The sequence below is a fragment of the Girardinichthys multiradiatus genome, chromosome 7 (assembly GCF_021462225.1).
Source record: "Girardinichthys multiradiatus isolate DD_20200921_A chromosome 7, DD_fGirMul_XY1, whole genome shotgun sequence".
NCBI lineage: Eukaryota > Metazoa > Chordata > Actinopteri > Cyprinodontiformes > Goodeidae > Girardinichthys > Girardinichthys multiradiatus.
Window position 1 is genome coordinate 26,357,790 of NC_061800.1, and position 25,906 is coordinate 26,383,695.

The 25,906-nt window shown below is 39.6% G+C and overlaps 1 protein-coding gene across 6 annotated transcripts in view; it reads left to right on the forward strand.

Annotated features, from left to right (window-relative positions):
• itga6a (integrin, alpha 6a) overlaps positions 1-25,906 on the forward strand; it is a 61,204-nt gene that overhangs the window by 27,219 nt on the left and 8,079 nt on the right. For 5 of the 6 annotated variants that reach the window (XM_047370601.1, XM_047370596.1, XM_047370597.1 and 2 more), the window contains exons 2-14: positions 11,592-11,716; positions 11,821-11,900; positions 11,987-12,239; positions 12,356-12,472; positions 14,991-15,195; positions 19,439-19,632; positions 22,747-22,841; positions 23,361-23,488; positions 23,574-23,660; positions 23,744-23,805; positions 23,894-24,063; positions 24,265-24,408; positions 25,701-25,819. In XM_047370601.1, the coding sequence (XP_047226557.1) occupies positions 11,856-11,900; positions 11,987-12,239; positions 12,356-12,472; positions 14,991-15,195; positions 19,439-19,632; positions 22,747-22,841; positions 23,361-23,488; positions 23,574-23,660; positions 23,744-23,805; positions 23,894-24,063; positions 24,265-24,408; positions 25,701-25,819 (1,619 nt within the window). In that variant the 5' untranslated portion in view covers positions 11,592-11,716; positions 11,821-11,855. Of the gene's footprint in view, positions 1-5,533; positions 5,620-11,591; positions 11,717-11,820; positions 11,901-11,986; positions 12,240-12,355; positions 12,473-14,990; positions 15,196-19,438; positions 19,633-22,746; positions 22,842-23,360; positions 23,489-23,573; positions 23,661-23,743; positions 23,806-23,893; positions 24,064-24,264; positions 24,409-25,700; positions 25,820-25,906 lie in introns of those variants that run through there. The other variant, XM_047370600.1, reaches the window with a different exon arrangement.

Genomic DNA, 25,906 nt, shown 5'->3' on the forward strand with positions numbered 1-25,906 from the left:
GTTTTTGTGCGGGCAAGCGGCTCGTCTATGCCCGATATCCCCACACTCAAAACATTTCATGTTTCTGGTGCTCGCGTAAACCATATAAGATCCTTCCTCATATTTAACTCTGAAAGACACTTCCAGCGTTTGTGAAGCAGAGTTTAGAAACATAAACACCTGTCTCCTAAAAGATTGGACATGTTTTAGTTTATCATCCTTACATCCCACACCCACAGTTTTGAAACCGCTAGCAAGTTTTCCAAAACGTTGGAGTTCTTCCTCCAGCAAGTTATTTGGAATGAAGGGCGGCACACCCGAAACAACCACCCGGGTGGAGGGCACTGCAAGCGGGGACACTTGCAGGTATTCTCCGCCTATTGTCACCCCGCTAACAATCAACTGAGTAACAAAGCGCTCTTCTTTCAAAAAAACCACTACTCCCTTATTCATTCTTGAAGCATAAATAAAATTTATGTGACCGACAATATCTCCTACAGCCAGGAGAACTGTCTCAAATGAGATTGACGGGTCAGGTTGAATCCGAATCCCATTCCTTAAAGAGATGGGCGGCACCCCTAAAGACACTATCCCCGCAAACAAACAACGCTACAAGCACTAAAAAAATCCAACAACTCCGAGACTTAGAATCAGTACAAAATAAAGGATATTAAAAAAAACAACACATAAAAAAAATAAAAGGTCAGAAAAACTGTTAGACAACTCTTCCACTCTCTCAGACTCACCACGTGCAGCCTCACCATCACCAACACGCTCCCAGCATGCAACGCAGAAAGAAAGAAAGAAAGAAAGAAAGAGATAAAAGATGATAAAGAGACAGAAAGATGGAGAAATAAGAGAGATGGAGAGACAGTTAAAGATAAGGAAAAAAGATAGATTTAGACATAATATATAAATACAGTAGGTAGAGGATAAACATTTCAGAGTTTTTTTTTCCGTAAGAATGTCCTGTCGAATATGTAGAAAGCTTAAACAGGCTGCAGTCAGAGGAAACCATGGGCCCAGCCATTTATATATTCTTCTGAGTGTGTGTGTGTGTGTATACACTGACACTGGTTATGCACAAAATTTCTGTCAACCTCAGATCTGCAGCTAAAACTCCTGCATTCAGCACCGTTAGCACGCCTGCATTCGTTAGCGACTTATCATCTCCAGCCAGCAACATGGCTGGGTTTTAATTTGTGCATTACACTGAGTAGTCAGTTAAGGGTTTTAACGTTGAAATATTTGAAACAACTGAGATGTTACAATACAAACAGCTGGGTATTGTTTTGATATTCATTAAAGTTTAGAAATTGAGAAATAAATATATTAAACTGGACATTTTTTAGATTTTATTATTAAACAAATTAACATTTATTACCACATAAACACACACAAAAGTACCGAAAACTGGTACCATTGAGTACTGGTATCGATTCCCAGGTACCGAGTATCAGTACGGTATCGGTTCAAAAGGTTCCCATCCCTAGTTGCCCATCTTTGGCCATCAAAGTCTGTCCACCAGCCTTTGTTGAGGCTCCATGTCAACTAGCTTCATGGTCTTTCTGTTAGCTTGGTCACCTGGCTGCCTCCTCAGCACATGGAGCTTCTCTTCCAAAACAAGTCATCTGCTACCCTCCCCAACATGAAAGCTTATCCTAATCATCCAGCAAACAAACTCAAGAACAAAACCCCCTGCATCGTAGCACATGTAGGCTAAAATAAACTTTTCCTGGAGCAAGAGAAGCTGCTGCAGACCTGTGCAGAGCTATTCTCACAACTCTGATAGGTTGTGTCTTGGTGAACTACTTTCTGTTCAGTTTAGATTATTTACATTGCAGCCTACCCTGCTTATTGTAAAAGCTCCCTCCACTCATCAGTGATTTTTGGCCTAAATCTTCCCGTGACCCGTGAGTTAAGAAGGCAAGAAGTCACACAGGAAGCTCAGCAGAGCGCACAGACAGAGGTAATGAACCACTCTGCTGTAATACTGTGAGAAACACTAAGTTTATGAAAAACACAAGCCAGCAATGTGCCACACTCACCCCATCTGTCTCTCCTGTTCTTGTGGGGACCAAATGTTTAATAACGATCACTGGCAGCTGCAAATTTCTGCTAGCTTTCACATCTTGCATTGATGGGATTATTGTAAATCCTTTATGTGAGGAGAGGAAGGGAGACTTTACACGATCCTTAATGCACGCTTTGCTTAGGAGATGTGAACATGTGGATAGCATTCCTATGATAAGCAACCTTTTTAGCTGTTCTTCTATGTGTAGCAAACAAAATGCCACTACAATAAATTTGATTTGTTTAAATCATAAAGCTCTGACCTCATCCTGTCTTTTAGGTTATGTTAGGGTGAGTGAAAGAGGATTCCTGTTTTAACACAGGAGAAGGAGTCGAATACTTCTTGGATGAGTATGATGCTGAGTAAATGATCTGGACTCTCTCAACGCAACCAGAGAAAAAGGCCATTAGACTGGACATGCATGACCATCTGTGAGCACGTAACCTGATAGATTAAACTCATCGGTGAATCATCAACTGAGACATTCCAGTTAAATTTCCCTCTGAGGTTAGTCTTGTTAGAACAGGGGTTAAGCAAGACTTAACTAATGCAAAAAATCTGAAGGCTTGTTGTGAACTTCATTGTTCACTTGACGCTGAATATTCACACCTTCTGTGATGTGTGTCCAGCTGTTTGGAGGTCAACAGCAGTTAGAGGATATTGTGTAAACCAAATTAGTTAGAACAGCTGTGGAGGCCCTTCTTTCTACCAGGTTACAGCTGTGGGAGTCTTGGTGCACCAAGACATCAGTTAGGGCACTTTGTAAACCCACACCGATCTCTATGCATTCCCATTTACACTGCAGTGAGAGAGGCATTAAAACACTATGTTTGCATTTTAAACTTCTCCTTGTTTTTTTTGTGAGTGTCTTCCAAGCATGCACAATTTTTGCAGAGCACTAGAAGCGGTATGGATCTGTATTTCCTCAGGTTTTGTAAAGGTCTTTTAGAGGTTTTCTTTGCACTGGCAACCAGTGAGAATAAAGTTGACATATTCTAACCCCCAAAGAGCAACAAATGGTAAAAGTAGCTGCATTTTGGACTTCAAAGCTGCACAAGGAAGTTTTTTTGAAGATGTAATTTTCTTCACACATGTAGAAGTAAGGGACTCCAGTGTTCTTCAGCTATTAGCAGCCTTTTATCGGGATATTTGTGGTCTTCCTAATGATCTGTCTTGATTCTTAAATTCTTACCAGCTTGCCAGACTTTTTTAATGTTTCTAATTTGGGGAAGATAGTAAAAATATTAACACAAGACTTTTTACCTGAAGCAGTTTGACAACTGTCAAAGAGTCAATGCAGCAAATGAACTGAGACACATTTTTCAAATCTGCAGAATGCGACCCTTATACATTATGGGCTCTGAACCACAAATAACATATACTAAAGAAAACTAAAAGAGCTTGCAATATCCTCTCCAGTTGTAAAAACACAAGAGTCTGAATGTTGGGCTTTGGTGTGTGTTGTCTGTAGACTGTAATTTGTTTGTAACATTATTATTAAAAAGACGGTTGTCAAATTTGTCAATTTTGTGCATTGCTGCATGTTAGAACACCAAAAATAATCTTAATGCTAGGTGATAAGATAATTATATATTGGGTCATTATATATATTGCAGTTGTTGGACTCATTTTAAGTATTAATTTCAAGGAAAATATCACCTGTTGCGTGAATTTCTAATGTGATAGATCTAGGTTTATTTTTCTGAAAATACTACCCCATGCAAAAGGCTAATACTATCCAAGCCAACCTAAATGTTATCATGGTGCTTAATTTAAATACCTTATCGTGTCCTAATTCCATCTGGAGGAAGAGGTTCAGTGAGATCCGATCCAAGTGATAATCTGTGAAAAATGATGAGGCTCCTTCTGGTCTCTTCTCTAACCCAACAAAATGGGCCACTATTTGTAACCCAGTATTTCACTAAAATTACACAACCTACAAAATCCATCACTGCTGCAGTTCCAGTCTATACTGTATGCTCACAAACTGGTTGTACATGGAGGGGTTAATGATGCTTCCTTTAAATACCTACACTCTCCAAAGTTGCATGAATTTCTAATGAAACTTTTAAATCCTACATATTGTGTTTCCGCTCTTAAGTTGTACGTATTTTTCCTACATGTAAAATGCTTCTTAAGGTTTTCCAGCATGTAAGCCCTGTGAACTCGATCAGCAATAGAGACTTGCACATTAGGCTTTAAGAAGGCTGTATGGATAAATCCTTAGTTGCTGTATTACTCAATCTCGATATTAATTAGTTAGTCAATAATTTGATTTGTTTAGTTTTCTGTCCTTTCAGTTTTGGTAGAATGTACTGATATTAAATTTCTTCCTGAGAATTTATGTTTTGGGGAATTGTGACGCAACCAGATTTATAATGTTGTCTCTTTTGTGATTTTTATTCCACGCTGTGATGCTCAGAGGTATAAATGGGACATTGTAAAGACTCCTGTAGTGTGTTTGCATGTCTCTGGGCTTTGTTGAAGGATTTCATCGTGCCTCATTTGGAGAGTCCTCGTTTAGCTAATGAGGAGCCACAGAGCTGCATCACAGAGCAGTAGTTGGGTTACAATGGGAACTGCAGGGTCATCGGGAGGAGACGAGGATGGGGAGGATTTCCTCTCCTGTCTTTGTAGCTTTTTATATTTAGGTTGTTTAATCATTTTTTTTCAATAATTAAATATGAACAACGACCTGACTGTGTCAGGGTTTGGACTTTTTGGACTTTGTTTTTGGTTTTTTGGGTTTGTTTACCTTTATTTAGATGTTTCTTATTTGTGCTTTGTATTCATCTTAGTTGTGGTTTTCTGTTTCGGTTATCTTCTGCCCCCCAGTGTGCTCTCCTAGTTCCCTTGGTGTTGCTTTCCTGTTTATTTTCTTAGAATGGTTTCATTATTATTATTATTACTATTTATCATAGTTCCCTGGTCACCTTGCACTCTCTTATTTATTAGTTTCTTTTCTGTTACTCCTCTCGTCATTTGTTTTCCTGATTAGTTATTACTCGGTTTAAGTTCCTTTTATTTTCCAGTTATTCTTAGCTTTGTCCTTCTAGTTCATCTTTGCTCTCCAGCCTCTCCTTTAGCTTTAGTTATTGTTTACTTTTATTCTAGTTGTTTCCTCTGCTTCATTCTTAGTTTTGTTCTATCAGTGTTGGTTTAGGTTTTTTTTACTTTTGTAGTCAGGGTTTCCTCATGGTTTCTGTTTTACTAAGTTCTTAGGTTGTTGTGTTCCCTCCAGTTTCTCAGTTTCCTTCAGTTCATGTTTATCCTTGATTCTTATGCTTTATTTTTATCTTGGTTTATAGTTTCATTTAGGTCTGCTTATTGTCTTGTCTTTAGTCCCTTTCCCCATGCTTTAGTTTTATTAGGTTTACCTGCTCCCTCTGCCTCCCTGCCTCCTTGTCTCACCTGTTCTTAGTTCCTTTGATTACCTGCCTTTGTTCTCCCTCAGTATATTAGTTGGTTTTGTTTCATTGTCCTTTGCTGGTTCCTTCGTTCACACCTCGTTGCACAACTCGGGTCTCTACCCTCGACTTTGCCATGTTCTTGCAGAACCTGCAGACGTAAGTTTTTTGGTTTTTGACTCTGGTTAATTCCTGCAGAGATTTGTTACGCCTTGTAATTGTTTTGAATAAAGCTGAAGACTATTCAATATGCTGCTGCCAAGCTCTTGCCTGCGCTTCGGTCCACTCCAAAACCTCACCGTGACAGACTGCTGTTCAATCTTTCAGTCTGACATCCTCTTTCTGGGCTCTTTTTATGCTGTTGAGTCATAAGTGACTCACAAAAATCTTCTGAGTTTCTCTAAATTAGTTGAACTGTTTCTAGAAATATTTCTCTAAAGCTAAAGTTTATCTGGTTGTGCATGACCTGAGTTAATGAATGTGATCATACTGAAGGATTAGGAAGTTGTGTCTGTGTGCTCTCTGTATGCTGTGATATCAGTTCATTTACCATATGCTGGATGAATGAATATTCTTGTTGCACATTTCAACAACAAGAAAATTCAAAGTGCTTTACATGTTGGGGAAAAAAGGACATTGCAGTGACAAAAAACATAAAAAGTACAATCCAGTGGCATGATAAAGTAAAAAGTTGGACTACAGAATGAAATGAATGAATGCATTCAATGCTTTTCAGCCCAAAGGTTTCTCCCTGGGGATGAGGCAACTCCTTAGAACTGTTCTGACCCATTATGCGTCTCGATAAGGGGAGAATATTCCTTTTAAAACTGGTCCATGTGTGGACCACGAGTCAGACTTCCTGGTGCTCTGCACCTTCCTCCTAACTTTTTGTTGGAGTGCCCAGCTCAACCGCAGTCTGTCGGGGAGGGGTCTTTCACAGCGTGTGGGCAGCAAGGTACCTTATGCTGTCTGTTCCAAGCAATTTAGAAGTAAACTCAAATATGTGAATAGAGATTCACAACAGTACAACAGTAATCACGTTTCAAAAGAACAATGGCATGCACATACAATTCAGAACACATTAGACTATAAGTGGCGATTCTACATCGCACTAAAACCTCCTCTATCCTGCCCAAGCTATTCCTAATAAAGAAATAAAAATAAAAGGTGGATTTTACTTGTCATTGTCTCCTCTGAGCAGAGGAGAAAGAGAGGTGGGGGGTTAAGAGTTTCACGCGTCCGCGGATACTCAGCAAAGCAGTCCGTTTTCTTCCTTGGTGACCTCCGTGGCAGAAAGGTAGAAAAATTATGACAGACCATCACTGGTCGACTGGTACAAAACAAGGAGGGAAAGTTGCCTCTCCTTGAAACTCCGATGACGTTGGAAAGGCATAGTGGCGTCCAGCAACATGCAAATGGTCCAATATTCAGCAAACAAGTGGTCCAACAATGGCCAGATTTAGTAGGTTAATGCTTGTTAAGTAAGTAGCAGATTGCATCAAATCTTCACTTTAACACTGCCTTCCATCCTGAGCAAACATGTGGCGATGATGAAGAGAAACGACTCCCTTATATCAGGAGGGAACTTGGACTCAGGATAAGCAATCATCTGTGTGGATCAGATGCAGACTGAGAGGTCTGAAGGGAGATACAAGCACAGAAACAGCGGCTCAGATGTAGTTTCTATTGGCATGAACAGCAAAGAAAGAAAACATGGCAGCAATAATTAGAAATAGGGTATCTGCCTTATGGACTAAAACTCCACGGGAACTCCACAGGTGAGAAGCCTAAAAAATGAAAGCTCCCATTCTCATTTTAGATGGTCTAGAAACCATGGGTAAACTGATAGTCTGATTGTGAAGTTCTGTGTTAGGAAAATATTAAGATAAGGAGTTTTGTCACAGTTTACGTACCTGTTGTAGCATGGTGAACCCATACAAGAAGTACGAGCTAGAATTAGATTTTCTTTACTGCATTTTCACAGCTTTGACGGTGTGTCAGAGGTTTTCCTGACAGCTGCCATCACAACTTGGTAGCATGAAGATGAAGATACTCCAAGTAACCAACTGTTTATACAGACAGCCCTTTACAAGCATGTTTGTTTTATTAATAAATTTTTACTGAGACACTCCTAAAAACGTACAAAGTTCTGATCCATATTCCTTGATAATGAATCACTCCTTTATGCCTAACACCCTTTGAGAAGAAACAAGTTAATGTGCTAAAGAAACGTCTATTAAGCCCTTTGATGAATACAAAGTGTGTTGATTATTATCTTCCGTGGGACTAGTGGCATGAGTCAACCATGAAACAGTGTCCTCCTTGTTGGCACTCTGTGGCAGTTTGAGTTCAGACTGAGGTTGGACATAATAACTGCATTGTTGAGAAAGCACCAAATTGCATTGTCTGCCTCTGACCCACTTTGGGCCAAGCTTCAGCTGACAGATGGCATCACATTTGGCTCTAAAATACTTTGGTATACAGAGGAGTTCATGGTCTATTCAACAACTGCAAGCTAGGTCCTGTGGCTGCCAAATACGCCCAGATCATCACCCCTCCACCATCATGCTTAACAGCTGATATCCAGAGTTTTGTTGGTCTGGAGATGTAGCTTTTCAGGCTTTTGAGTTTGACTTGGGTTGAATTCACTGGTGCCTCCACTCCAAATGGGCAGCAGAAGTTGCTTCTATAACATCATTGCTAATGTCTGTCCATCTTGACATTGTGTTAACACTGCTTTCCATGTTAAATCCTATTGAAGCAACAAGGGTGTACTTAGTTTTCCCGGTGACTGTACTATTTATGCAAATTGTTACATTTGTCTACATTTATGGATGAAACTGGGATTAAAACTCTTACATGTAATCAGTTTTTTGTGTGGTCTTCTCAAATGGCCTAGAAAGATAATTAGATTTTACAGGAGCATGTTTTACTCTAAATTTTCTGTGTAGTTATAATATCTTTCTTTTTGCTAGACTCTGGCTGTATCTGTATTTATTTGTTCCTTTTTATAGTAACATTTTGGTTAAAAAAAAAAACCGCAGGTAGTCATGGCTATTATCTACTTTTTGAACTGTTTTATTTGACCAGTTATGTTTTTCTTTAACTTTTAAAGTGTTTCTTGAAGAAACTGACTTAATTGTGAGACTGCTGACAAGAAACTGACAGCAAGTTGTGCAGCAAAGGTCGCTGAGTGGAAATGAAAAAGGATGTTGTGGTTTAACAGAATGTGTCAGCAGTAGCTTCTCAGGCTAACTTAACATTCAGACAAATGAGTGTGGGAGATTTGTTTACTGCTTTTTTTCTTTCAATTTTGTAAAAAGTTTTAGAAAAGGCAAAACTAACCTGCTGTTAATGTGAAATGATATTCCGTGTGGTGGCTTTGCTTGCTGTCAGTGTCACTGTGGACGTGGACAAAAGAACTCCAAATGAACTAAATTCAACACAAGCCTTCTGTGTAAACTTGTTGTAAAGTGTTGCTGGTGCATTTGATTTGTACTTGGAAAAACAACATTTTCTGAGGTTCTCCTGGAGTCATAATTATGACTGGGAAAGGTCTTTGGCTGTAACCCTCATAAAAGTAGTGAAAGCTACAGAAAAACACCGTTTGTACAGGTCCTTCTCAAAAAATTTGCATATTGTGATAAAGTTAATTATTTTCCATAATGTCATGATGAAAATTTAACATTCATATATTTTAGATTCATTGCACACTAACTGAAATATTTCAGGTCTTTTATTGTCTTAATACGGATGATTTTGGCATACAGCTCATGAAAACCCAAAATACCTATCTCACAAAATTAGCATATCATTAAAAGGGTCTCTAAACGAGCTATGAACCTAATCATCTGAATCAACGAGTTAACTCTAAACACCTGCAAAAGATTCCTGAGGCCTTTAAAACTCCCAGCCTGGTTAATCAATCAAAACCCCAATCATGGGTAAGACTGCCGACCTGACTGCTGTCCAGAAGGCCACTATTGACACCCTCAAGCAAGAGGGTAAGACACAGAAAGAAATTTCTGAACGAATAGGCTGTTCCCAGAGTGCTGTATCAAGGCACCTCAGTGGGAAGTCTGTGGGAAGGAAAAAGTGTGGCAGAAAACGCTGCACAACGAGAAGAGGTGACCGGACCCTGAGGAAGATTATGGAGAAGGGCCGATTCCAGACCTTGGGGGACCTGCGGAAGCAGTGGACTGAGTCTGGAGTAGAAACATCCAGAGCCACCGTGCACAGGCGTGTGCAGGAAATGGGCTACAGGTGCCGCATTCCCCAGGTCAAGCCACTTTTGAACGAGAAACAGCGGCAGAAGCGCCTGACCTGGGCTACAGAGAAGCAGCACTGGACTGTTGCTCAGTGGTCCAAAGTACTTTTTTCGGATGAAAGCAAATTCTGCATGTCATTCGGAAATCAAGGTGCCAGAGACTGGAGGAAGACTGGGGAGAAGGAAATGCCAAAATGCCAGAAGTCCAGTGTCAAGTACCCACAGTCAGTGATGGTCTGGGGTGCCGTGTCAGCTGCTGGTGTTGGTCCACTGTTTTATCAAGGGCAGGGTCAATGCAGCTAGCTATCAGGAGATTTTGGAGCACTTCATGCTTCCATCTACTGAAAAGCTTTATGGAGATGAAGATTTCATTTTTCAGCACGACCTGGCACCTGCTCACAGTGCCAAAACCACTGGTAAATGGTTTACTGACCATGGTATCACTGTGCTCAATTGGCCTGCCAACTCTCCTGACCTGAACCCCATAGAGAATCTGTGGGATATTGTGAAGAGAACGTTGAGAGACTCAAGACCCAACACTCTGGATGAGCTAAAGGCCGCTATCGAAGCATCCTGGGCCTCCATAAGACCTCAGCAGTGCCACAGGCTGATTGCCTCCATGCCACGCCACATTGAAGCAGTCATTTCTACAAAAGGATTCCCGACCAAGTATTGAGTGCATAACTGTACATGATTATTTGAAGGTTGACATTTTTTGTATTAAAAACACTTTTATTTTATTGGTCGGATGAAATATGCTAATTTTGTGAGATAGAAATTTGGGGTTTTCATGAGCTGTATGCCAAAATCATCCGTATTAAGACAATAAAAGACTTGAAATATTTCAGTTAGTGTGCAATGAATCTAAAATATAAATTTTAAATTTTCATCATGACATTATGGAAAATAATGAACTTAATCACAATATGCAAATTGTTTGAGAAGGACCTGTACTTCTGACAATTAAAATATGGTAATTTATTTCAGTAACTGAAATAAAGAAGTAAAACTCGTCATCGATTCACACCACACACTGAAATAGTTGCTTAATTTTAACTGGTCCACTGTATTTTATCAGGTCCAACATCAGCACAAACATCTACCAGGATATTTTAAGACACTTCATGCTTCCCTCTGCTAGGCTTATGGAAATCCTGATTTAATTTTGCAGCAGGACTTGGCACCTGCCCACACTGCCAAAATTGCTGTGCTTGAATGGCCGGAAAACACTAGACTCAACAATGTTGATGGGCAACATGGACTTTCTTAACACCTCAGTAGTGACACATGCCGATCCCCTCCATGCCATGCTGCATTAATGCTATAATTCATGCAAAAGGAGTTCATATATTGCGCTGGACAATGGTATGCTTTTTGTTTGGAGGAGATTTCTGTTTTAAAAATAATTTTTCGTCATTTGTGAAATTATATATATTTTTTTTATTTTTGTTAGCTGTAAGCCATACTTATCCAAATTAACAGAAATTAACACTTACAATGCTTGTAATGAATCTATATTATGAGTTTGACTTTAAAAACAATTTTCTGAACTCTATTAGGTTTTCAGGAACATTGTAATGCATTAAGATGCACCTGGAGGGCTAAACTGTCTCTTGTGAGCATGTTCCTTTAGTGTTTAAATGCATAAAATGAAGACAATATGTTGCTAAGAGTATTTAGCCTGGTTAACAACTCTCAATGAATCCCACTGGTTTTCTGACTTGCAAATACAATAAACCCAGCTTGCATGTGACCCCAATCGCAGATAAGAGTTTTCACTTCCAAGGGAAAACGAACACAGCATCATAGTGCTAGGTAATTATGTTCAGTCATGAAAATGTAACCTTTTTTTGTTTTCCCTCAGGTTGCTGATCGGTGCCCCCAAAGCCAGAGCTTTAAAAAACCAAAGATCCAATTTCACTGGAGGCCTTTTTAAATGTGAAATCACTGAGTCTGATAACTGTGAGCGAGTTGAATTCGATAACAACGGTGAGAAACCCATCAACCAATCTGCATGCTTACCTACCATCCTACCAACCTGTCTAAATAACACAATTTCCTATTTATTTCTCTTGGGTCACCACAACTGATAGAGGACCCAGACCAAGAGAGTAAAGAGGACCAGTGGATGGGTGTGTCTGTGCAGAGTCAGGGACCAGGTGGAAAGGTTGTGGTATGTCAGAATACATTTTTGTACCGTTAATCTCTGTGTCATTCTTACTGCTCTGTGTAGTTGAACACAGGACTATGCCATTTCAGACGTGTGCGCATCGATATCAGAAGCGTCATGCAGGATCCCAGTCTGTCCTCGGGCGCTGTTACTTCTTCAGTCAGGATTTGACCATCGACTTGTCCTCTGATTTGGACGGTGGTGACTGGAAACTCTGTGAGGGCAGGTTCGGAGATACAGACCATGAAATGTTTGGAATGTGTCAGCAGGGTCTGGGGGTCACCTTCACCAAGGACTACCATTATGTGGTGTTTGGAGCCCCAGGAGCTAAAAACTGGCAAGGTCAGCATTATCAGACATTGCTTTGACAGCATTTATCTTATTTAATCATTTTTAATTCTGTACACTCAGTGTTGTTGCATCAAAATCTTTGCTTTGGTCTCTGAAATTCTCTCCAGGGATTGTGCATGTGGCGCAACAAAACAATACTTTGCTTGAGAGGGGAATATATGATGATGGACCATATGAGTTTATGGAAACTAAGCCTGTTCTCATACCAGCCCACAGCTACCTTGGTGAGTTATCCACCAATAAAACTGTACATTTATATACTTGTTTGTATTTAACTTGGGCTGCTTTGCATTGAGAGTGTACAGTTTTTGGCTGTAAAATATCTCAGCAGTTTTGTGTTTATAAGACAAGTGTTAATATATATTATAACAAGGCCTTTGCATGATATTTAGAATAACATGCTTCCTCTAAAATAACTTACAATATTAGAAGATAGCCAGCATGTGTATGTGGGTCCCAAATAGATTTTACTCAAGCTGGATGAAGACTAAGCGGGCTTCTTGTAAAGGACCTACTTGGGTTGAATAAATACAACCCTTGTTGGCAAATGCAGCCCCCAAAATATCACCCTGTGTGCTTCTGTAACATATTTGCACATATGGATATTAATATCAATTTCAACAATACTGGGAGATTCAAGTAATATAAATTAAATTCAGTTCAGTAAATTTATATGAGCACCAACTCATAACAGGTGTCATTCCAATGCACCTTACAAGACAAGGTTATCCATTTCATATACAAAAATATATCGTCCGTTCAGTCCTAACATATGCAGAATTTAAGATTCAATTAATACATTTGATTCAGTTAAATTAATTAACATTCAATTCTAGTTATAATATGATCCTGTCAACCTCAGGGGTTTATGCCAGTTGGTAAAAAAAGTTATCTATGTAAGGAAACCCAGTAAACTGCCTTGACTTTCAGACTTCGCAGCAATTCCTTCTCCTGAAGGAGTTTGTGATGACAGTGGAATAATTGATTGCAACAAGTTGCTGGCTTTGCAGCAGTCCCTCATTCTGTTCACGAATGCGGTGACAGTGGACAAAGCAAAAAGACCCTATAATTCACAATTAAAACTAAAATAAAGTCCTTTTTAAAACTTTCTGAAACATGTAGTTTAGAAACAAACGCAGTTTCTAGTGATGAAGAAATTAGAACACCTCCACATGTATCACTTCAGGATTACATGATTAGAACATCATTACTCAGCAGTTTGAAGGTTTCACCTCAGACATTTAGTTAGGTGTGCTCCTGACTGTTGAAGCGACAGTTAATCCTGTGGTAAGATCGAAAGAGCAGTCCGAGTATGAGTCTGTTCAGAGATTTAAAGAGGTCTAAATTCAATTTGAAATTTACCATTCACTTGAAAGAAAATAGTCTGCAGCTACAAGACTTTCAAAATAACTGCCAATGTGCCTGGGTCTGGTCGTCTAAGCAGGTTCACCCTGAGAAGAGACTGCAAGATGCTTAAAAAAAAGTTCCCAAAACCCTAAAATCTCACCATGTGAGAGCAGCAGGCTCTTGCCACCATATGTGAAAGTGCATGTCAATACAATGAGAAGGAGACTGTGTAGGTTTAACTAAGGAGGAAACCTTTGCTCTTTAAGAGAAAGTCAGAGCAACATTTACATGAAGAACTGTTCTTGGCTTAAACATGACGATCATTCACTTTACTCCAGTGACCTCCACAGTCACCATATCTCAATCCACTAGATCACCTTCAGGGTGTGGTGAAACAGGAGATCCATATCATGGATGTGTAGCTGAGTTTATTTTTTGTTTTCATTGAGGATTATCAGAGCTTTAACCGATGATAGAAAATAGAAAGAATGGAGCAGCCAGAAACACAATAGCAAATCCAAAAACCTGAACAAAAGCAGCAACTTTGCAGATTCACTGTTTATTTCATTTGAAAACCCATCATGGCAGCCTTGTGTGGCCATGTTGGATTTTGAAACTGACGAAGGTGTCTCTTCAGGTGGCCATACACTTATCCTCGCAGAGCTGGGGTGTTGGTGCCTATTTCCAGTGGTCCTCTAAGGGTTTTTGGACTGTGGGGGGAAGTCCAACTTTAGACAACCCAAGCATGATTGGGGAGAACATGCAAACTCCATGGAGAAAGGGCCTGATCAGTATTAGAACCAAGGACCTCCTTGCAGCAAGACAGCACTGTTAAGGACTATAGCGCAGTTCAGCCTGTTTGTCATTCCTAGATCCAAAATTCAGTGAAACACATTGTCATGCCCATAACACAAGAAAAACGTTTTTTCACATACAAAGTTCTGATAGACTAATTTGACCCATTTATAATAATCAGCAAAATATACATTCAGTGTTTAATTTCCAGTTAACAACTTCTGCTAAACAGACCATTTGTCTGCTCAGAGCGCACGTTGTACAGTTGCTAAACAGTGTAGCCATTCAGCAGCTGCTGTGGAAGACCAAAAACAGAAAGAGGTAAGCGAAACAACTAAGTTGGTTGGGTCAGACTTGTGACATGACACAGTATCCACAGTTTTAACAAGATCAAGCCAATGTGTAATTACCACCTCTGTTTTGTTAGCAAAATGCTGTTCTAACTTTTCTCTGCAATGTTGTCATTTAACAAATCCCAGAGGAGTCGTATGCTCCCACACATCTTTTGTACGTAAAATGGCACAGATATAACAAGAAGAGAGTATTAAAAACAATCTCATTATAAGCTAAACCACTTTATTAACATCTCTTCAACCCAAGGCTTCTCTCTTGACACGGGGCACAACATCATGAGGAGCCGCAACCTGACCGTGGTGGCTGGAGCACCGAGAGCCCAACACAAGGGAGTTGTAGTCCTGCTTAAGAAAGAATCTGACCACCTCCTGGTGGAGCACCTTCTGAACGGGCCGGGACTGGCATCCTCATTTGGATACGATGTGGCTGTGGTTGACCTGAATGGTGATGGGTAAGGAACATTTATTTGATGGGAAAGATTTTTTTTTTTTTTTTTATGTAATTCATACAAGCTACAAAACAAAAGGTTTCATGTTCTGAGAGATAAAAGATCTGACTTTCTTCATATGAGTTTCCTCTGGTAAATGTAGGTATATTTCACAATTCCATCACCTTCCATCAAAGCACTTGTTCAGAATCGGATCAATCTGAAATGAAGTTTGGTTGTCAAGATTGGATTTTCTTGATATTTGCTCAGTTGCATTCGTTAGCCGAAGCCTTAGTTTGCAGACACGGATGAAAAATTATCTCATTGTTCACAGGTGTCAGTAAGGAGAAAGGTGCTAAAAAGTCCATAGTATTCTATATATCCCATGACATAGCAGTCACCAAAAGGTGGAGAAAATATGAATATAATGGGAAGATTCCCAAAACTAGACATTTCTCTACAATTAAAGACAATATTAGACTGAAAGTGGTCAAAGAGGCTGTCAAGACAGCAGCACTAAAGGAGCAGCATGAATTTTCATCAAGTGCTCATGGATGTTATTCTCCATTGCTGGAATAAGGAGAAATTTTGCAAGACAGAATTATTTTCTTCCAAACATCTTCCGCATCGTAGCAGAATGTGTTATGGTCTAATGAAACCAAACTGGAGCTTTTGGGCCAAAATTCAGAATTGCATATTTGGCACAAAAACAACACTGCACAGAATGAACGTCATACCCACAGTGAACTACGGTGGTGGGACAGTTATGCTCTGGGGTTGCTTTTATTCACATAGAACTGAGGTTTCTATTAGAGGCTGACATTTTTTCGGGAATCCCGCGGGACGGGAGACAGCGTCAGTAAAGATCACGTGATTGGGACGTTACAAGATAAAAAATGAACGGGAGCAGACGGGAGCGGGAGCTAACCAATAGGAGGGAAAACAAACTAGGATCAATGTAAAACTGAGACTTTGTTATAAACTTTAATTTAAAAAAAACTTGGCTCGACGCTGCCATTGTGTAGTTTTTTTCCAAGAATCATATACTATAATGCGGGTCAAACGAACTACACGACCCACAAGCCAACAGTGCTTCTGATCGATGTTTTCCACCTGCGTTCAGGATGGAGGAAGCAAACGCAGGTGGAGAACTGGACGTGGTAAAATTGGATTTGCAACGTAAAGTCATTAGTAAGGACTTATCTATTAAACTCATAGAGCTGACAGGAAAGTCGCAAATATTACCGAACTTCAGGAGAGTTGAATGCAGCGGTGTTTACACGCAGTCTGCTGCTTGTAAAACGTGTTTAGTCGTAATCAAGTTCACCAGTGATTAAGGGACACTTGTAAGACTGATTTTGGATTGAATCAGCCCTGCATCTCTTCGTCAAACCAAAAGTACCAACACGCGTCAAGTCTCATCTGACCAACAAAATTGCTCGAATGTACACAAATGACTGCACCTCAGCGGACTTGTCCGTGAAACTCCTTAAGTTTGCAGACAACACCACTGTCATTGGACTGATCCAGGACGGTGATGAGTCTGCATACAGACAGCAGGTGGATCGGCTGGTACACTGGTGTTGTCAGAACTACCTTGAACTGAACCCACTCAAGGCTGTAGAAATGGTGGTGGACTTTCGGAGAACACCACCCCCATACACCCCCCTCACCATCCTCAACAACACTGTATTGGCGGTGGACCACTTCAGGTTCTTAGGAACCACCATCTCTGAGGACCTGAGATGGTCTTCACACATAGACACTGTTCGAAAGAAGGCCCACCAGAGACTGTACTTCCTGAGACAACTCAAGAAGTTCAACCTTCCACAGGCGCTGCTGGTCATCTTCTACACTGCCATCATTCAGTCTGTCCTGATTTCATCCATCTCAGTGTGGTTTGGCTCATCCACAAAACAGGACAGGTCCAGACTGCAACGAATAATCAGGATTGCAGAGAGAATAATCAGGGCTGACCTTCCCTCCATCCAGGACTTATACAGGTCTAGGGTCAAGAAAAGAGCTGCTAAAATCTCTGCAGACCCCACACACCCTGCACATAAACTGTTTAGAGTTTTACCTTCAGGCTGCCGCTACAGAGCACTGTTTACTAAAACCAGCTGCCACAAAGACAGTTTCTTCCCCCAGGCTGTTTCTCTGATGAATATTCAATAGAGTACAAAACAACAGCGTGCAGAAGTTGCAAATGCACCTTTTTTTATTAGATATGTGTATATTGTACATTGTAAATTGTAAAATTGTATATTCTGTAATGCAAAAACAGAACAAAAGAGCAAAGTGTACCGGAGGCAAATTCCTTGTTTGTATGCACGAACATGGCAATAAAACTGATTCTGATTCTAAAGATTTAAGAGCCTCTGCCACAGTAGAGGGGAAAGGCTTCATCAAGGGAAGATATTAAATACATTGTGAAATAGAAAAAAATGTAATGTACCATTAAATGTACAATTTAATACATCATTAAATAATTAAGAGTACCACTAATTATGTCATGTCGTCTTTAAAATTATACTTGATTATTCAGTGGCACATTTAATTGCATAATAGTCCATTTCATGATGTAATGGTACATTTATTGTTTCTAATGATGTATTAAATAAATAAATTGTACCTTTTTAATTTAATGGCACATTTAATGTTACATTTCTTTCATGTTACATTTACTTCACTTATGGGACATTCACAACATTTATTTATTTAATGATGGTTTTATTGTATAAATTTTGTTCAGTTTGACCCTCCATTCTTGATGCCTGTATAGGAGGTGTGGAAATATAAATGCCTTATTATTAGTAGCTAAAACTAAGATATATTTGGGACTTTGCTGCTTATAGATTAATTATTATTAGGAGTTTTTAGTAATGCTTTTGAGAGTTAGAAAAATCCTTAAACAGTAGCTTCTTGTGTGATCACACAATGAGTGTTTATTATTCAAGGTTAAAGCTTGCAGGTGTTTTCTGTCTGTATCGTGAGAAGCAGGCAGTGTATTGGGGAGGCATGGTACTCCTCTCACTGAAGATTCCTGAAGATGTGTGGGAAACAATTCTTTAATTAAATGATGAAATGTATCTCTGCTTCTTTGATACTGTTGCTGGGGAGACATCCACAAACAATGATTGTGTATGTGTACTGCATAGCAGCGTGGGGTATAAAATGTAATGTAACGCAGCCCCCAGTGAGACAACACACAGACATTTCCAGGTACCAGTGTAAGTGTGATGTCTCCCTCTCTGAATTCAGACTGGTTTTAATAAACTTGTGGAAACGTACAACTGATCTCTGACTGAGGATTGTCCTTTGGGGTGCCAAATAAAGAGTTGATGAGAGGTGAGGAGTAATGTAAGAGTTAACGGACGGCCAGTAAAGTTTTCCTACCTCGACAGAAGTTATGTCAGAATTTGAATCAGGTGTTCTGGATCAGACACACATCTAAAACTTGCAGGGAAGGGGTCCCAGAGGACCAGGGCTGTGAACCATTGAGGTACAGTTTCTAAATTGTGAAGGTGCCTTTTTGCCCTTTTGTTCACCACTTACTAGGTGCATTTTTCTTTGGTTTCAGCAATTTGAAACATAAAAGTGATGTCATTGTTCAAAGGAAACAATCACTTAATAAATGAGTAAAATACAACTATGTTCATTTTGTTTATTCAGCTAAGATAGACATGGTCTGTTTCCTTGTTTGATATTTTATTATTTCTTCATTATTATTCTTTTTACTTTAACTGGCCTTTACTACAGCTAGAAACAGGGACCTAACTGGTCCTTCAAACAAAGAAATTGCCAAAAGACTAAATGAAGAAAACAAAAATGGGAGTGTCACAGGAGTGGGAGTCGTTCTAAATGGGAGCGGGATGGGAGTGGGAGTCAATTTACCAGGAGTGGGATGGGACAGGATTTGTTTTTTTTTTTTATGCTGGCCTGGGATTGGGATGGGACAAGACATTTTTGTGTCGGAGCGGGATGGGACAGGAGAGAAAATCCACTCCCGTGTCACCCTCTAGTTTCTATGTCAAGTTGGGTAAGATTATGATTAGATCCAAAGTTTAGCCCAAAACCTTCATATACCTCCATACATCCCAATCAACAAAATGACGACCTCAGAAGCTTTGGAATGGCCGAGCCAGAGGAAGATTATGGCACCGCAGCAAATCTATGACTTTTTACACATCTGAACCCGGGGTTCCTGTAATTGTGGAGGGTGCTGTAAGTTAAGAGCGTCACTATATTTTTTCTGTATTTTATTTAGATGGGAGGACATTGTTGTTGGAGCCCCTCACTTCTACATGAAGAGTACAGACATCGGTGGAGCTGTTTATGTTTATATCAATGAAGCAGGACAGTGGGATGGTGTCACTCCTACCCGTCTAAACGGGACCAAAGATTCAATGTTCGGACTGGCAGTGGAAAACATGGGGGACGTTAATCAGGACTCATTTAACGGTAATATACCTGCCTTTTAGATATTATTCATGTTTTCAGACATTTTGTACCTGTTTTGACAACTGAGACAAAAGTTATTTACCATGATCCACATAGTCTGTTGTAAGGAAATGTGGCTTGATCAAATGTCATAATCTGCTTAAAATTTGACTGGCTCAATTAAAGGAACTGGGGTTAAATAGATTTGAGGGTCTTAATTCATATTTCTTAACCAGAACTCAACAGAATGATTAAATTTAGGAGGAATAAACAGAGACACAGTAGTTAAGTAGATTCTAGTTAAGTAGATACGTGTGAAATGTTTTGCTTACAGTTCCTTGAAAAATATAAATACACCTTAATTTTTTCACATTTAGCTGATTTACAGTTACAAACTTCAATGTGTTTTATTGAGATTTTATGTGATAGACCAACACAAAGTAGCACATAGTTGTAAACCGGAAGGAAAATTACATATATTTTATTTTTTACTTAGGAAAATAAGAATAGTTTGTTGTGCACATGTATTCAGCCTTATGTATTTTGATAACCCTAAATAATCAGCCTTAGCATGTGCCTTCAGAAGTCAAATAGTTGGTAAACCGATATAAACCAGTATAAATCCAGCTATGCTGAGAAGGTTTGTTAAGGAATCCTGGTGAACAAACACCATCATAAAGACCAAGGTGCTTCTGTGTTCTTTTTGTGTCTCTGCTCTATTCTCTCAAACCCCCAGTCGATCGTGGCAGATGGCCGCTCACACTGAGCCTGGTTCTGCTGGAGGTTTCTTCCTGTTAAAAGGGAGTTTTTCCTCTCCACTGTCGCTACATGCATGCTCAGTATGAGGGATTGCTGCAAAGTCAACGCCAGTGACTGTCCACTGTCTCTACATGCTCATCCAGGAGGAGTGAATGCTGCAAGTCACTGACTGGATGCAATCAGCTGGGTTCAATGGTTAGGATTAATTGGAATGTATGTACCTGACTTTTGTGAAGTGCCTTGAGACAACATGTGTTGTGAATTGGCGCTATACAGGTCCTTCTCAAAATATTAGCATATTGTGATAAAGTTCATTATTTTCTATAATGTCATGATGAAAATTTAACATTAATATATTTTAGATTCATTGCACACTAACTGAAATATTTCAGGTATTTTATTGTCTTAATACAGATGATTTTGGCATACAGCTCATGAAAACCCAAAATTCCTATCTCACAAAATTAGCATATCATTAAAAGGGTCTCTAAACGAGCTATGAACCTCATCATCTGAATCAACGAGTTAACTCTAAACACCTGTAAAAGATTCCTGAGGCCTTTAAAACTCTCAGCCTGGTTCATCACTCAAAACCCCAATCATGGGTAAGACTGCCGACCTGACTGCTGTCCAGAAGGCCACTATTGACACCCTCAAGCAAGAGGGTAAGACAGAGAAAGAAATTTCTGAATGAATAGGCTGTTCCCAGAGTGCTGTATCAAGGCACCTCAGTGGGAAGTCTGTGGGAAGGAAAAAGTGTGGCAGAAAACGCTGCACAACGAGAAGAGGTGACCGGACCCTGAGGAAGATTGTGGAGAAGGGCCGATTCCAGACCTTGGGGGACCTGCGGAAGCAGTGGACTGAGTCTGGAGTAGAAACATCCAGAGCCACCGTGCACAGGCGTGTGCAGGAAATGGGCTACAGGTGCCGCATTCCCCAGACCTGGGCTACAGAGAAGCAGCACTGGACTGTTGCTCAGTGGTCCAAAGTACTTTTTTCAGATGAAAGCAAATTCTGCATGTCATTCGGAAATCAAGGTGCCAGAGTCTGGAGGAAGACTGGGGAGAAGGAAATGCCAAAATGCCAGAAGTCCAGTGTCAAGAACCCACAGTCAGTGATGATCTGGGATGCCGTGTCAGCTGCTCGTATGAAATATGCTAATTTTGTGAGATAGGAATTTTGGGTTTTCATGAGCTGTATGCCAAAATCATCCGTATTAAGACAATAAAAGACCTGAAATATTTCAGTTAGTGTGCAATGAGTCTAAAATATATGAATGTTAAATTTTCATCATGACATTATGGAAAATAATGAACTTTATCACAATATGCTAATATTTTGAGATGGACCTGTATAAATAAAACTGAATTGAATTGAACACAGTATGGAACATCTGACAACCTATCGAGGCATGGCTGTCAACATAAACTGGGCAAGGCTGGGCAAGTAGACATTATCAGAGAAGCAGCCAATAGGCCTGTGGTAACACTGGAGGAGCTGCAGACATCCACAGCTCAGGTGGGAAAATCTGTAGGTATGACAGCTGTTTGTGCAGTTCACAAATCTGGTCTTTATGAAAGAGTGAGGTGAAGAACGCTATAGGTGAAATTATTAAAGCTTAAGACGTTTTGTCTGGGTGTACCAGGGTGTACCCTGCCTCTTTCTCATTGACTGCTGATGATAGGCACCAGCTCCTCCACAACCCAGCAGAACATATGATGGATGGATGGTAGGTACATACAGGACCCAGCAAACATGGGAAAGAAGGTGTTCTGGTCAGATAAAAATTTAACATTTTGGCCCACAGGGGTAAAACGTAACACTGCACATCATCCTGAACTTATTGCCTGACCCTTGAAACATAGTGGCAGCAGCATGCTGTAGGAATGCTTTTTTACTGCATAGACAGGGAAGATGATCATACTTGATCAACTTCAAAATCGGTCTTCACTGATGCTCTCCGTTCAATCTGACTGAGGTTGAGATGTTTTAAAAAGAAGAATGGGCAAACATTTTAGTCTCAAGCTTTAAGATACCCCAAGAGATCTGGACTTAATATGGCAGCAAAAGGTGGTTTAGCAAACTATTGAGACCGGGGTTGAATACAAACATGCAAGACACTGTTCAGATTTCCGTTTTTGTTTCTTTTACACTTTGAAAATATGTGGTTCATCATAGTTAAATCCCTATAAAATACACAGAGGTTTGTGCTTTTTATGTGACAACATGCTACGGCCCCATACAGAAAAGAAAGTAGGATAGGACAAATGGCAACGTGTTGATAATGAATACCAGCATGAATCTGTGAAGGGGTGAATAAACCCAGAGCCTCAGCAGCTAGAGTACATAAACGGCAATATTTTTAAATCTGTGCAGATATTGCAGTTGGAGCTCCACAGGACGATGAGGGAGCAGGAAAAGTCTACATTTATCATGGATCTGCACAAGGAATCAAAACCAACCCTGCTCAGGTTGGTTTTATTACCTTTGTTATTTTCAGTATTTTTTCTTCATATTATGGATTACCTGCGTACCTCTTCTGAAAGCTGAAAGAGTTAGTTGTAATGATAAACCAGTTTGTCACAGCAAGTGATTTGAATGTCACTTTTAGCTTGTTTTTTAAAACCTAGACATTTTTTGAGTAAAGAAATACTTTTCTACAAGGTTGCTAGATGCCCAGAACAGATAAAAAACTGAAGTAACATTTTAACATTACCATATTAAATGTTTGGGTTGGATTCACATCTTATTTTCTGCTGATCTAAAACGTTCATGCTGCTTTGTGGCCAATTTCAGTTTGAAGCAATTTACTCATTCTTTACTATGGACCAGTACATTTTAATTATAACTATAATTTAATATTTTACTTCCAACATTAAAATTCATGCTGACTCAACAAGTATTTCACCTGTCAGAATCTCCTGCTCCTTTGGAGTACAGGTCCAAAGTTTCTTGTTATATTCTCTGATATCTGATCTTCCTAATTACAGATCCTTTCAGGTAAAGAGCACAGCATTCGATTATTTGGATATTCTCTGGCAGGAAACATGGACCTGGATGGTAACTCTTACCCAGACCTGGCTGCAGGATCTCTGTCAGATGCAGCTTTAATTTACAGGTAAACGTGGCCTAACAGAGGAAGAGCAGAATAAACGAAGATTCTTCCGTTGTCTTCATTATCTAATTTAACAACCTTCTTCCAGAGCAAGGCCAGTTGTTAATATCAGGAAACATGTTACAGTGTCTCCAGAGGAAATTGACCTCAGTCTTGGCTGTGATAACAGTTTCTGGTAGGTGTCCAGGTGTTATTATTCTGAAACAAGACTCTGCAGACAGGACGCTCTGTTCGTTAATTTTTCTTTTTCGTCAATAGCTTCACTGTGAAAGCATGCTTCAAATACACAGCAAATCCTACATCCTACAGCCAGCGGCTCAGTAAGTACAAAAAAACATTAAACAACGGTTTATGGTCCACAGATGTTTACGAGTTCCTAATAGCTTCTAATTAAACTTTATTCTGCAGTAATCAGCTATTCTATAGAGGCAGACGGAGAACGCAGGAAACAAGGGCTGAACTCCAGAGTGATTTTTCTGACCAAATCTAACGCTGAGTCAGACTTCCAGTTCAATGACAATTTGGAGCTCAAGGACCAAAACAGAGAAAGCTGTGTCCCCATAAATGCTGGGCTTAAGGTAAAATTAAGGTTAAATTAGTTCCAACCTCAAAAACATAATCAGTGAAAACATGTAGGTCTCAAACAGAACTACTTCTTTTTGTCTTTTTTTTTATTGCAGCTGATTAATGTGGTTAAACAGGGAAATATTTATACTGCACAGTTGAGTCAACTTAATAACCCAATATGCTGTAACTTTAACTGTGTTGGATTTGCACAGGACAACATTAAGGACAAGATGCGCAGCATTCTCATTGAAGTTTCTGCAGAAATTATCGAAGCAAAAGGCAAGAAAATAAAAAACGGTCTTCCCCCGCTAATGCCAGTTTTAGACGCTGCTCAGCCAAGCAGAGCTGTTGCAGAGGTAAACACATTTAACACTGCCTTGCAAAAATAATCACATCACTTTCAACTTTTTCACATTTGGTCTTGTTACAATCACCAAATTCAGTTAATTGTGTTGGGATTTTTGCGGTAGATCAGGATAAAGAATGTCCCAAGCTTTGAACATATCAAGGAGAACTGTTCAATTAGTCAGCGGCGTCCAAACCTTTGCTACCCAATTACAGCTGCTTAATATATACCAAGTTGAACATGTTCATGGGTGAAAAAAATTGATTTGTGGTTAATTTTTAATATTTTGTTTACCTGCTCAACAGTAACCTAAACAGTATTTTATTGAAAGAAACTGAACAGTCTGCTTTTTGTAGATAAGGGTTCTATTTGTAAATCACTGTTGATCTGAAACATAAAATGCTCCTCTCCCGTTTTTCCTATTAAAAGAATATTTTCCATCTGGCCCCACTTTAAACACCTCTGATGTAAGTGTATGGCCCAGTTGCACAGCTCCGGTGGGCAAATATAGAGGAATCAGCTGACATGACAACTATTAGTCATGCACTGTAAAATTTGAGCTTCATGGAAGAGTTAAAGAAGAAAAACCCTGTTGAAAGAAAGAACTATAATATGTCCCGTTTGCAAGCCATGTAGTGGAAGCATGTGGAGGAAGGTACTCTGAGACCAACCTTTGGTCCTACATGCAAAACACTATGTATGGCAGAAAACTTGGTGGTGGTAGCATCTCGCTGGGGCAGGTCAGCTACTCAAAGGGCTGGAGGGATGGATGGAGCTAAACACAGACCAAACCTGGAAGAAAATCTGTTGGGAGGCGGCAGAAACAATGGGGCAGCTATACAATGACCCTGAACAGAAATACAATTGATTGGTTTGGTTCACAGCATATTCATGTGTTAGAATGGCCCAGTAAAAGTCAAGACCCAAATCCAAGTCAGAATCTGTGACAAGACTTAAAAAAATTTCACAGATAATCTCCATTCAATCTCTTTCTTGCACCTACGATTTCAGTGAAAGGTGGTTCCACAAAGCATTGACTTTGAATACAAATGCAGTCCAAACTTTTCAGATTTCTATTCACTAAATATTTGAAAACCATGTCTCATTTTTCTTCCCCATTCGCGTTTTTGCACTACTTTGTGCTGGTCTAGCAAATAAAATGCCAATAAAATCAGTTTAAGCTTTTGGATGTAATGTGACAAAATGTGAAAACGTTAAAATTGTATAAATACTTTCTTATGTCACTATGCAAAGTGATATTTGTACTTTAATGACATCTTGTTTTTTGGTTTATTGGTGCAGGTAAACTTTTTAAAGGAAGGATGTAAAAATAAAAGGATTTGTTATAGCAATCTGCAAATGGACCACAGTCTGCACTACAAACAAATCAGCCAGGATGCGTTCTCCCAGTTACCCACAAGGTTAAAATGCAAACTCCACATTGTTAAACATTTTATTACAATCATGTCAAATAATTGTTTGTACATTGAAATCCTGTTAGAATTAAG